Below are 14114 nucleotides of genomic sequence, written 5' to 3' on the forward strand. Positions count from 1 at the left end.
GTAAGCCTATGTCAGGAGTGACTGCTTAGTGGGTAGGTGGTTTTCTTTTGGGGTGACAAAAATGTTCTGGGATTAGATAGTGGTGATGGTTGCACAACATCACTGTAGTAAATGTCACTGAATGGCACACATTCAAATGGGAAATTTTATGTTGTCTGGATCTTACCACAAATAAATCTTTACAACCTCATTGAAGGGCGGGGGGCGGGGGGCAAGTAATTTGGAGTAACCTCAGAGACAAAGAACGGCCACTGAGGCCCTCTGGATAGAGACCTACAAGCCTGTGAGTCCTAAGGGGAGGAGGTGGAACTGAGAGCCAGACAGCGGGCCAGTCCTCACAGTCATCCTGTGGGGAGCTCAGCGTTGGTGGGCCTGGCATTCCCCAACGGTTTTCTGCACACACAATGATTTCAAAGTTCTAATATAAAAATGCCAACAAAGGAAAAGGAACAAAGGCGAAACCTGCCATTAGGCTGCCTTATCCTGGCCCCAAACAACGTGCCTGTATTTGGCACGTCTACTGTCCAAAGTTTCTAAAAATGAATGACGCTGAATGGATGGTGGCCTTGAGGTAGGCAGGTATAGAAGGAACGCATCAACTCAGCCAGGACCCTACTGGGTCATCAGGGAGGACTCTGAGGGCCCTACACCTCGCTCCTCTCTGTGGCAAGGGTGGGGTAGAGTAAGAGAGAGAGAGAGAGAGAGAGAGAGAGAGAGAGAACCCTAAGCAGGCTCCACATTTAGCACAGGGCTTGATCCCATGTCCCTGGGATCATGACTTGAGCCAAGATCAAGAGCGGGACGCTCAACCCCGACTGAACTACCCAGGAGTCCCAGGGATATGCATATATTTCTAACCTGAGTTAATCACTCAGGTTTGATTAAGACATTTGGCTTCACCCACTAATGGTAAGAAAGCCAACTTAATATGGATCGAATAGAGTGCCATGCTAGGTCCCATTAGAAGAAATAGGAACTGGGGCGCCTGGGTGGCTTAGTTGGTTGGGCAACGGACTTTGGCTCAGGTCATAACCTCACAGTTTGTGGGTTCGAGCCCTGCATCCAGCTCTGTGCTGATAGCTCAGAGCCTGGAGCTGGAGGTAGATTCTGTGTCTACCTCTCTCTCTGCCCCCCCCCCCCCAACTTGTGCTCTCTCTCTCTCTAACATAAATAGACATTAAAAATAAATAAATAAATAAATAAATAAATAAATAAAAATAAGAAATAGGAACTTGGTTCTTGAGTCAAGATGGAAGGCACCTTAACTAGGCAACCAACCAGAAAAGTCTACAAAAGTTAACAGGCAGCAAAGATGATCTCCAAAGGAGGAAGAGCAGACTTTGCCAATGCCTTTGTCAAAATGAACAGCGTTAACGTAAGGAGTATTTAAATGTGTATGGCTGAGTGGGTACTTTCCCAGACCATCTCAGCCCTCAGACACAGCCTTAGAGAATAGAAGCAGGCTGGGAGAACTGAAAGGAGATGGGTCTTGGTATGCTTAGATGGATTTCCGGACAAAGAAAAAAAAAAAAACACTGATGAATACCTTTATGTGAAAATTCAACCAAGGTCAAGCGACAAGGGTCTGAGCTCTGAAGAGAGCGGCCAACTGGCCGGGAGAGACAAGAGGATAAAAGAGCAGGGGGTTTCTGCATCTGGGTGGCTATGGAGGTCTCTCCATCAGGGAAGGGCACGCAGCAGCCTCCGGGCTGGTTGTAGGATTCACCAGCTAGTTCTGGCGGCCACCAGGGGGCGCGCGCCCAGCACGCAGGCGCAGCTAGACGCGGGGGGGGGGGGGGGCCTCCCCGGAAGAGCACCGGAAGTCATGTGACTGCCAGTTCCGGCTCCTCTCCCTGCCCGGAACTCAGAACTGCGGGCCGTCCGCTTCCCTTCCCCTCCCCACCCCTGGGCCCCCGTCCCCGCCCCGTCGGCACGCCTCTTCTGTCCTGGCTCTGGCTCTCCCGTCTTTCCTCTCCGGCCCCAAATCCTATAACCCGCACACGCCGCCCCGCCATGTCCCTCTCAAACAACGTGAAGTCACCAGACGAAGCCAGCATGGAAGAAAGTCTGCAATCGCTCGCTTGTCCTCACTCTGCGTTCCCTAAAAAGCCATGTGGCTACAAATGCAGGGAGGAACTGGAGTTACAACCCACCAGCACCGTCCCACCGTCCCCCCCCCGCCCCCCCCCCCCCCCCCCGGGGCTCAGGGTTTTTTCTGCCACACCCTTTCTCCTCTCCAGGACGGAAGACAGAGGCCAAGTGTGTAAGCACTGCAGGCACAAAACCCACCGCCCAGGAAGGAAGCTATGCCCAGTGCCGGCTCTGCCAGATGCTGGCTCCACCCTGGAAAACGTCCAAGCTGGAGTGTCCCCTTGTTATCCCAGCGCGGGCTGCATAATTACCCAGCAGAGCAGTCCAAAATGGAAAGCTTCAATTGCCCCTTAGCTAATTGAGGGCCAGGAAAAGCAAAGGTCTTCCCTAAAGCAACAAATGAGGAATAGACTTTGGCTGGCTAATCTCTCTTACTTTAAAATCTATTTGTAAGAAGCTTGTTTAGTAAATGAAAAATCAGGGGCGCCTGTATGGCTCAGTAAGTTAAGCTGACTCTTGATCTCAGCTCAGGTCATGAGCTCATGGTTCTGAGTTCCAGCCCCATGTTGGGCTCTGTACTGACTGCACACAGCCTGCCTGGAATTATGTCTCTCCCTCTCTCTGCCCCTCCCCTGCTCGCTCACGTGTGCTCTTTTCTCTCTCTCAAAATAAGTAAACTTAAAAAGAAAAATACATGAAAAATCAGTCTTTGCACTGACCAACCTCTGTAAGCCAAGTCACCTCTCAGGGAAAGTGTACAGGAAGGTGCCCTCAGGTGGGTTTAGCTTGTTTATGAATTTTATATTCAAGCACATTTTCCCTAAAGAGCTCAACTGCATACAGATTCAATTTTACAGTTGTTGGGATTCAGAATACCTTCTCCTCCTCCTCCTTCCTCATCTGCCCCAACAAGATACAGGTCTGCAGGTCAGTGCCAGCCCATTGGCACTCGCTCCTAAAGGCGGGGGTGGAAATGGCTGGAAGGCAGCTATGTAAACAGAACCTGCCAGCACCCACAGCCATGGTGTTCCACCCCTAGATCCCCTTTCATCACCTTTGGTCTCCAGAGCCTCCCAGAACACAGTACTCATTGAACACTCAAATCGGAGAACAATAATCGCCTATAGCATAGCTTAGCTTTCTTACAAGCTTTAAAATATGATATCGGAGGGGCGCTGGGTGGCTCAGTCAGTTAAGCATCTGACTTCGGCTCAGGTCATGATCTCAAGGTCCGTGGGTTCAAACCCCGCCCTGGGTTCTGTGCTGACAGCTCAGAGCCTGGAGCCTGCTTCGGTTTCTGTGTCTCCCTCTCTCCCCCTCCCCTGCTTGTACTCTCTCTGTCTCAAAAATAAATAAACATTTAAAAAACACGATACTGGAAAACAAGTCCACACTACCAAATTTATTTTGAGACATTTATGTCTTGATTCTCAATGTTATGCCAGGACAGAAAGACAAGTCCATTTCACTTACTATTGTATAAACTAAAATCTTAAATGACATTTAGCATACAGAATGTACCAACATGGAATCCTTACCCACCATAATCAAGGACTGAACCAAGGATAGGCTGGTACCTATCCATTCATCTGCCAATCCATCCTATTTATCCACCTACCTATGCATTTATCTACCCACCACCCACCCATGTCTCCACTCATCCACCTGACAACTGGTCCAGCCACCTGTCAGTCACTGTGCTCCACAGGTCCCCTCCCCAAGCTGAGCATGAACACCCAGCTGCCATTTGCTAAGCAGATGTCCTGAGGCAGGCTTGTGGCTTCCGGGAACAGTCTCATAGTGAGCATCAAGGCCCCTGCGGGAGAAACGAGCTTGGCTTGTTCAAGGGATAGGAAGGTGGCAATGAGTCCTGAGCCTGGATGGGAGAGCGGTGATGAAGGGTGCCCCCCCCCCCCCACAAAAGGACGGGCACACAGGGCCTTCCAGGTCACAGTCAGGAGTTTGCATTTTATTCCAAGTGCAACTAGAAGCCATTGAATGGTTTGGGCCTTGGGACAGTTGTAATCTATCTTCCAAAACCAGTGAGGAGGCAGCTGCTGTGGTCCAGGCTGGAGATGACGAAAGCTTGCACGAAGGCGGGAACGTGATCCCAGAGAGCAGTGTGTTGCCCGAGGAAGGTGGGCCTTGGCTTGGGCAGCAAGGTGACCAGGGGAGCCGTGGCTCAGATCCGAGCCCCGGCAAGGAGGGGGTACCGAGGGGCAAAAACAGGAATTTGACCTCCACCCCGTTCAAAGGCACTACCAGCCATCCAGGCAAGGAGACCAGCAGGCAGCAAGGGGGTGACTCCATGAGAACTGGGAAGGGTGGGGTGCAAACACACCCACCAAGTGAGCATCAGTCCGCACCTCAGCGGGGAATGCCTCTGTGCTGCTGTTCACTTGGGCAACTCTTCAAAGTGGGATCAGTGCACCAGAAGGTGCCTGCAGTGGTTACGGGCCACCAAAAAGCCCTCCAGAGAGGTTCTGCCAAATTCCTCTCTCTTCACCAGCCACACTCAAGGATGGCCGGCTCCCTCTTCCTTTTATTTTAAATCCTCCCGCAACGGGGCGCCCGAGTGGCTCAGTCCGTTGAACACCGGACTTTTGATTTCAGCCCTGGTCATGATCTCATGGATCGTGAGTTTGAGCTCCGCATCGGGCTCAGCACTGATGGCTCGGAGCCTGCTTGGGATTCTCTCTCTCTTTTTCTGTCTCTGCCCCTCCCCTGGTCTTGCTCTCCCCCACTTCAAAATAAAGAAAGAAAGAAATAAGCAAGTAAATATTTAAAAAATTTTAAATGCTCCCCTATCAGGTGTGGCCTCAGCCACTCAGTGATGGGGTGACACTTCCTGAGAGGGCCGATGTAGCAGACAGCACTGGTTTAAGGTATAAGGCAGAAACGACATTCCTCCCAGTGTTACGGACTCACTGTATCCCCCTAAAATTTATACGCTTGCGTCCTCACCCCCAGGACCTCAGAATGTGACTATTTGGATGGAGGGTTATTGAAGAGGTAAGTAAGGTAAAATGAAGTCATCAGAGGGGACCCTGATCCAGCCTGGTACCTTACAAGAGATCACGACACAGACACATGGAGGGAAGACCACGTGAGGATGCGGGGAGGAGGTGGCTGTCTGCAAGTCATGAAAAAAGCCTTGGGGGAAATGAGGGTGACATCTCGAACTTGGACTTCTGGCCTCCAGAAGAGTGAGAAGACAAATTTTTTTTTTTTTTGTGGATGCTACCCAGTCTCTGGTATTTTGTTACGATGGCCGGAATAAGCTACTGCATCCGACTTACGAGGGACCCCAAGTCAGTGGGGGAGCAGCTTTGCAGGAAGCAGACTTGTGCTGGCCAGAATGATGGGGCTTGGAGAGCTGGTACAAAACCTCAGAGAACAGAAGCCAGGAGACTGAGGGTCGGGTGTGGGCAGGGGACGCTGCCCACCACAGGGAAAGCTGGTACTAAGTGCACGCGATTGGATTTGCTCTCATGGGAGTGGGCTGATTTCAGCTCAAACCACCCGTCTTCCCCAGGACTCATCCAGAAGTCACCCCCATCCTCTTTCCTCCAACATTCTGAAGCACCACGTAACTTTTCACCAAAATTATACTTTACGTGTCACCTCTTCAGTGGTTAAGTATGGGTGTCTGTCCTTCCCTCCTACACTGTGAGGTCCTTGGGGAGCAGAACCTTTGTCCTATTTATCTTTATATAGAACAGAACCTTGACCCTCACAAAAATGTTCTCTATGTGGTTTACGTAAACAAGTAACTCTTATCTTGATGCCCTACTGTTGTTTCAACAGAATACAATGAAAACCATTCATTATCCTGCCCCATTATCAGATCAGTAATTTTTTTTTTTAAGATTTTATTTCTAAGCAATCTCTACGCCCAGTGTGGGGCTCAAACTCACAACCCCGAGATCAAAAGTCCCATGCTGTACTGACTGAGCCAGCCAGGCACCCCAGTAATTCATATTTTTTATAGACACACTTATATTGTTTTAAATTCATGCAGGGCACCTGGTGGCTCAGTTGGTTGAGTGTCTGACTTCGGTTCAGGTCATGATGTCACAGTTTGTGAACCCGAGCCCCACGTTGGGCTCTGTGCTGACAGCTCAGAGCCTGGACCCTGCTTCGGATTCTGTATCTCCCTCTCTCCCTCTGCCCCTTCCCCACTCGTGCTGTTTCTCTGTCTCTCAAAAATAAATAAAACATTTAAAAAATTTATGCAAAACATTAGGTATCTTAAAATCTTTGTATTATAGGATTTTATTTTTGGTGAGCAAAAGACAGTCCTTAACCTGAGTTTTCATTTCTTTTATTCCCAGATTTAATGTTTTAAGTACATTATGTCTTACTGATATTTCGAAAAACAAACATTCTCTGAAAAAAACTGGGAATGGCTTTTCAATGCTCCTATTCTAGAATTTCATTGAGTCCTGCCACTCTTTGAAAGTGCACACAATTCTGAAAATTGCTGGGTCTGTAGCTCAAAAGCAGAAAGCTTCTGGAACTAATTTCTTCAGGGTGGTTACACAGTCCGCTAGAAGACACAGCCATGATAAATGAAGCATATGGTCCCTCCCCCTGTTCCTCTTGACCCTTTCACTATTGATAGTGCCATTTACCACACACACACACACACACACACACACACACACACACACTGTACATTAGAGCTATTCATTAGGACTCTGTTCACCGCAGGGGCACTAACTCTAACCACCACACAAACCCTCTGCAGGATCAGTGAAATACATACATGGCAGGAGCACAGGGGTGAAACCAGAGCTCGCACATGCAGGGTGCACCGAGCGCTCTCACAACTGCAACACAGCCTAGAAGTGGGCTTGGAAGAAAGAGTACAGCTGGTGCTGGGTACGCGACTTACCCAGAATGTATAGTAATAAAGCTGTGATTGTGTTTCTCAGAAACTGCTCGATTCCGTAGGTGTATCATTCGGTGGCCATTCCTTCTTACCCAGGGATTCTTGGTTTTAGCCATGCAGATAATTACACAGACTTCCTACACAAAATACCACTCGTGTCCCCTCAGAGCCACATAAAGATTGTATACTCTGCTGTAAGGCTAACAGCACTCGAGTTTAAAGCCAAGTGAAATAAAACCCCAGTATAGAAGGCTCTCAAAAGCAAACATTTAAATTGGTTATTTCTGCAACAGAACCCTGAATTTTGAGGTTAAGTGTTTAAATTTGAATATCACACCAATCACCAGAGATTCTCAAAGCATTAGAAAGATCTGTATTCAGTGACCCAATTGTGTAGTTTTATTTCCACTGTTCTATCAACCCTCTTTTTTTTTTAAATGTTTTATTTTTGAGAGAGTGTGCATGGGGGAGGGGCAGAGAGAGAGGGACAGAGGATCTGAAGCGAGCTCTGAGCTGACAGCAGCAAGCCTGATGTGGGGGTTGAACTCACGAACCGTGAGATCCTGACCTGAGCTAAAGGTGGACCCTCAACCGACTGACCCACCCAGGTGCCCCTATCAGCCCTCTCAAAATAAGCTGATACCACAGGTCCTACAGTGTTCTACGCTTCCATCTCCCTCCCTCCTCGTGCATATCAAGGGCGAGATGACACTATTGATTCATTTACTTAATCAGTCTAAATTCTATCCTCACTACAGTCAAACAGCTACACTGCCCACATTTGAGAACTACGGCACACAACGTGTTAATAACACTGCTACCATCCACCAGTCCTTCAGATCCTCTTGAGGAGCCAACGGACTTGATTTCTATTTTCGAGCTCGAAATAAGCCCGATTTAGAAAGGCTGGCTCCATTCCTTTCTGACAATCTTCGCAGGCAACTCCAATTTGGAGACCACGCCCTGGCAGCCCAGCTGTGTACTAGATCATTAAAGCATCCTTTCAACGAGCATTCTGGATAAAGCATTTCATTCAAGCACGTTACACTGGATTTCTCATTCTGTGAACATAAAGAACCGTACTGTACAGAAAACACAGCAGCCATTTTAAGAACCAAAAAAAAAAAAAAAAAAAAAAAAAAGCCACGATGGCATCAGAAGACATCTTCGCCCTTGAGACGCTTCTGCTGGAGGCGGCGCAGGGCTACAGGCTCTGCTCAAACGGCACCACGTCTGCAGCGGGGACGCTGAGGTGCTGGAAACTGCATCCAGTTAGCAGCCATGCTGGGTTTGGCAAAAAAACCACCAGAGGCCCAATCACGTGAACCAAGCATTCACCCACCATCGAGAAGGCCACCTCCAAGATGTCTTCTTAGCAACCCCAAATCCAGAATTCACCCACCTCGGATTAGGGCGTCCCTCCTCGGCCCGGACGGTGGCAGAAAGTTGCCTGTGCTCACCAGCGTCCCCCACTTGCTGTTGTGGTTCGATGGCAGCTTCCTGCCAAGAGCAGCACAGTGAGACACCGAATCATCAAGCTGCCTTCCTCAAGACATCTATTATTATGAACCCCCTCATTGTGGGTTTGCCCCGCGAGCCTGTGCCGCGGAGGCGAGGACGCAGCCTGCCGCCTTGTAATGACACTCAGCCACAGGGCTCACAAGCTCCGCTCTCCAAACTGTTGTTTTTTAGTATTTATTTATTTTTGAGAGAGAGAGAGAGAGAGAGCGAGAGAGCGAGCTGGGGAGGGGCTGAGAGAGAGGGAGACAGGATCCGAAGCAGGCTCTGCACGGACAGCACACAGCCTGACACAGGGCTTGAACCCATGGACCGTGAGATGGTGACCTGAGCCGAAATCAAGAGACAGACGCTTGGGGCACCTGGGTGGTTCAGTCGGTTAAGCGTCTGACATTGCCTCAGGTCATGGTCTCACCGTCCTTGAGTTCGAGCCCCGTGTCAGACTGTGCTGACAGCTTGGACCCGGCTTCAGATTCTGTCTGTCTGTCTCTCTCTCCCCTCCCCCGCTTGCACTGTGTCTCTCAAAAATGAATAAACATTAAAAAAAAAAAAAAAAGGCGCTCAACCGACTAAGGCTAGGCACCCCCTGAATATTGTGTATTGAACCTACTATTGGTTCTTTTTAAAAAAAAAAATTTTTTTAATGTTTATTTATATTTTGAGAGAGAGAGAGAGAGAGAGAGAGAGAGAGAGAGAGAGAGAAAGAGGCGAGATGACACTGGAATGTTTTCTTTAAATTTCCTAGAAAGCTTGAAGTCAACTTTCAGCATTAGGACTCTTACCTTATAGAAGCGCCTGGGTGGCTCAGTTAAAGCGTCTGACTCTTGGTTTCAGCTGGGGTCACGATCTCACAGTTTGTGAGTCTGCGACCCGCACTGGGCTCTGTGCTGACAGCATGGAGTCTGCTTGGGATTCTCCCCCCGCCCCTCCCCTGCTCATTCACTCGCTCTCTCTCTCAAAATAAACTTTAAAAAATTCTTTTTAATAAAAAAAATAAAAAGAATTCTCACCTTATAAAAAGTGCAACAGTTTAATGCATTGCATGTTTAATTACATTTGTTCTGGAGGAATCCAAACATATTTGAAAAAAAATACTACAAGGAACAAATATTAAAAATTTTAAAGGCCTCAGCATTTGAAGAGTGGCTATCGTGTATCATACACTGTCTTCACCCCTTTTCATTTCAGAGAACTGACCATTTTCTAGGCTTCCCCCCAAATTCTTCCGTGGTGTTAAGGTTGGGGCAAGCTAATTATGAGGAAAGACAGCTGAAGCAAGTGACGATGGGGAGGCCGGGGACTCAGGACAGGCACACGGATACGGAGTTAAATTGTCATGGATGTACCTGTTTAGTCCCCAGGTACCTTTCACACAAGTTGACACGAGAAGAGCCAGTGCACACAAACGATGCCCAAACGGCGGGACACAAGCGACACTGACATTGGGCCATCGTATTTTCAGGGCATCCTACATGTGCCTTAAGACAGCAGCCCGGGCCAGCTCTTCCTTGGTTGGGGCACAAACCTACCTGTTTGTAGGGGTCTGTGGATGGTGAGGAACGGGACCTTCCATGAACGTACTGTGGCCTCTCGTGTTGATCCAGACCTGCGTCCAAGATGTCATCCGCTGAGTGATACCGCCCAGAACTCCTGGCTTCTAGAGTGTTTCTCTGTTCCCTCCAAGAGGCTTGATACTCAGCAAAGGTTCCAAGTCTCTGAGGCGGTTCTGGTTTTCCCATGTTCGCCGTTTTTCCGTGACTGCTGGGGTTCTCTCCAAAGGAGGTCGTGTGGGCCCTGTTCTGGAACGAAGGCTCTGCACCCTCGTACCCGTGGCCCGCTGTCCGCGGCCTCTCCAGCTTCTCCTTCGGGAATCCACAGAGCGCTTGCCTCTGCCCAGGTCTCTGGTGAATGGGTCTGCTGCTTTCCTCAAAAAACTTGCACCTGTCGGCGAATGTGCCCACGGTGTCCTCGGACGCACCCGGGTGCCGGTGGGGGCGATCGGGCCCTGCGAGCCCCACCTCGTTCATTTTCTCGGGTTCGGAGTACGATTTCAGCTTCTGTTGCACCGTGAACCGTTTCCGGCCCCCAATGCGGGGAACGTGCGGCAGGCCCCCTCCAGACGGGGACGGCTTGGGCAGGCCCCCCTCCCAGAAGTGGGGGGCGGCATCCAGATGTGTGCTGTGCTCCTCAGTCCGCGGCTCTGCTGACCCCGCGGGACGATCGGCCGGGCTGGGCTCCAAGTCGCGGCGCTTAAAGGACGTGGCCCTCAGGACCCGGGCTTGGGCCTCCTTCAGGTGGTCTTTATAGGTGCCCCGGAAGGAACCTTCTGGGGAGGCGCCGGGGACGCCTTCCGGCTCCACCTGCCAGCCGCCGGCCTCCCGAGCCGCCTCGTCGGCCCCAGCCAGCGCCACCGTGCTTCTGCTCTTCTGCAGGTTGGCTCGGCGCATCTGGACCTCGTTCCTCAGGGTGGTGGCGAAGCGGTCGCTTCTCCGGGTGGCTCTGCCCACCTGGCCATCGAACGGGGGCGGCCTTTCGGCACCAGCTCCCGGGCCGTCGTCGGGCGGGCGCGCCCCCTCCCGGGCCAGCGAGTGCAGCATAGGTGTCTTCTGAGGGGAGATCTTGCCGCTTTCTCCCGCGGCCCACAGGAAGCCGTCGGCGGCTTCCTTCCCCGCGGCTCCTGCCCAGTGGGCGGCTGTCTGTGGCTCCTCGCTTCCCATGGGGTGGCCCTTGGCTGCCTGGTCGCTCTCACGGGTGTGCGGGGCCTCCTCCTCGTGCTGGCGGATGTGACCCCAGGGCCCGTGGCCCATCGGGTGCTCAGTGGGGAGTTCGTGGGCTTCTGCGGCCCTGTCAGACTGCCAATATTCCTCGTGGGGCTGTCCCGCCTGGGCGCTTGCCTGCGGGCACTGTCTGCTGGTCACACAGTAGTAGCGGCTCTGCCCACCGCTGTCGCCCTTCTGCTCAGTGGCACCGGGCCACCTGAGCCGAGTGGGGCCGTCGTCCTGGACTCGGTGGGCAGAAGGCTCCTGGCAGCCACCAGGGACGGCCACACAGTGCTGCTCCCTCAGCGATGAGGCGGCCCTGGGGCCGTCGTGACAGAAGGGACTCTCGTCACTGTACTGGCGCGGGTGCTGGCAGCCAAAGGAGGCCTGCGGGAAACGCACGTCCGTGCTGGACAGAGAGGCCTGAAGCCGGCCAGGGGCCCCCGGGAGGCCGCCCGGCTTGTGGTCAGGGGTCGGCACCCCACCGTCCAGGGGGACGTGGGGCGCAGGGCCCGAGCTCCCGACTCTCTTCCCATTGCCGGGCCGTGCCGGCCTCCACTGCTGACTGGCGGGCTCTGGTCTCCAGTCACTGCGGGGCTGGGCCCGGGGCGGGCCTGGAAAGTGCTGCACACTGGCGGTGTCTGAGAGTGGAGGGCCCTGGGCCTTCTCGTGGCTCTTGGTGGCAGCGAAGCTGTCACTGCGGAGAGGGGGAGGTGGTGGAGGAGGGGAGGAAGGTGCTTTTCTCTTATCGGGGACATACCAAACCGGTCCCAAATTTGATTTCCCAGGGGTGGCCAGCTTGGTCTCAGGACTGTCCTCTGGCCTGGGGCTTCTGCTGCCGTCACGGGGGGCCCGGGGTGGCAAGTACCCGAGCCTGTCCTCCAGGCCCTGGGGGTCACTGGCAGCCTGGCCCTGCCGGCCGCCCGGCCTGGAGGCCTCCCCCAGGCCCACGTTGTAGAGGATGTTCTCTGCAGAGGACGCATCAGCCTTGGGCAAGGTGTGGTCGGGCGTGCTGGAGCTGGTGGAGAATGAGCCGTAAGCTGAGTCCCGCTTGCTCGGGCCGCCCAGGTGGTCGATGCTGCCATTGGACCTGGCGGCGGAGAGGCGTCCGGAGGGGTAGGGCTGGGAAGGGTGGTCCAGGCTGTCGACGCTCCCCAGGGAACTAAAGTGGTCAGAGGTACGCTGCAGATTCGTGTGCTCCCACGTGCCAGACAGGTCATGGGAGGAAGAACTAGGAGGAAAGAACCAGAGAGAAGAGTTTGCTTTTGAAGCGAGCAATAGTAAAGGGGACAAATGAGGAGAGCAGGACCAAGAACACAGATGGCCCCACACAGAAACGTCCAGATGCTGGGGCGCCCGGGTGGCTCAGTGGGTTAAGCGTTCAACTTCGGCTCGGGTCATGATCTCATGGCTCGTGAGTCTGAGCTGCGCGTCGGGCTCTGTGCTGACAGCTCAGAGCCTGGATGGAGCCTGCTTCGGATTCTATGTCTCCCTCTCTCTCTGTCCCTCCTCTGCTTGCATTCTGTCTCTCTCTCTCTCTCAAAAATAAATTAACATTAAAGACATTTTTTAAAAAAGATTATTCTGTGACCCGTGAAAATGACAGGAAATTCACATCGCAGCACTCACAGATAAGCTGTGATTGGAACACAATTATGGCCATTTGTTTACACACTGTTTGTGAATACTTCTGAGCTACAACGGCAGAGCTGGGTACCTGCAACCGACAGAGACCCATGAAGCCTAAAATATTTCCTACCTGCCCCCTCAAAGAACAAGACTGTGGACCCCGGGGTTTAGCGTATAAAAGGATTCTTCTTATGGATTACTAAAACCAAAGAAGCAATCAAATGACAGTAATTTTCTCTTTTCTTTTTAAAATTTTTTTACGTTTATTTATTTATTTTGAGAGAGAGAGAGAGAGAGACAGAGCAGGGGAGGGGCAGAGAGAGAGGGAGAGAGGGAGAATCCCAAACAGGCTCTGAGCTGTCAGCGCAGAGCCCGATGTGGGGCTCGAACTCACGAACAGTGAGACCAGGACAAGTTGGATGCTTAACCGAGTGAGCCGCCCCAGTGCCCCAAATAACGATAATTTTCAAATTAAAAGGGGAAATCCAGAGATAGCGTTACTTTTCCACACCCAAATATTAAAGTACCAAGAGCTCCTCTTAACTCTCAGTTAATGGAATATTTGATAAAGGACCCAAGCCACAGGCTTTCTTAGCAAAACAAACACTGCCATGCTCAGGGGACTCATTAACTTGACAGAGTTCACTGGAGCTGTACCTGAATGCCAAAAATACTGGTTCTGAAGCAGGATGGGGCCTAAGACAGGGAAATACAAAATCAGGTTTGTTGCTACAAGCTGGGAGATATGTTTGTTAAGGAATCAGTTATTCTATGAGGTAGTGACAGTGTATATAGGAGGCTAATGGCTCTCGATGGTAAAACTACTTATCCAAGCATGTTAAAAATGCTTCCGTGGGGAGCCTGGGTGACTCAGTCAGTTGAGCATCCCACTCTTGATTTTGGCTCAGATTATGATCTTACAGTTTCTGGTTTCAAGCCCCGTGTGGGGCTCTGAGCTGGCAGCGTGGAGCCTGCTTGCGATTCTCTGTCTCCCTAGCTCTCTACCTATTCCCCTACTCTCTCTCTCTCTCTCTCTCTCTCTCAAAAATAAACATTTAAAAAGAGAAAAACTGTTTTCATTAAAGTTCAACAAAGCTGGAACATTCAGGCTTCAAGGTAAGAAACAAAAAACAAGAAAAACTACCACAACCCTGGCGACTTTAGGTTTGGGGAGAACCAGGATGAATGGGAAAAATGTGTGATTAGGGCAAGGACACAGGAGA

The 14114-nt window shown here is 51.5% G+C and overlaps 1 protein-coding gene across 1 annotated transcript in view; it reads right to left on the minus strand.

Annotated features, from left to right (window-relative positions):
• The window catches only part of LOC109248275 (protein Shroom2), an 82894-nt gene that overhangs the window by 46051 nt on the left and 22729 nt on the right, over positions 1 to 14114 (minus strand). Inside the window, 2 exon segments of the mRNA XM_053891935.1 lie at positions 8388 to 8485; positions 10033 to 12493. Coding sequence (XP_053747910.1) covers positions 8388 to 8485; positions 10033 to 12493 — 2559 coding nt within the window.

Source organism: Panthera pardus, unplaced genomic scaffold, assembly GCF_024362965.1.
Source record: "Panthera pardus isolate Hobbes unplaced genomic scaffold, ASM2436296v1 HiC_scaffold_27, whole genome shotgun sequence".
Taxonomy (NCBI): Eukaryota; Metazoa; Chordata; class Mammalia; order Carnivora; family Felidae; genus Panthera; species Panthera pardus.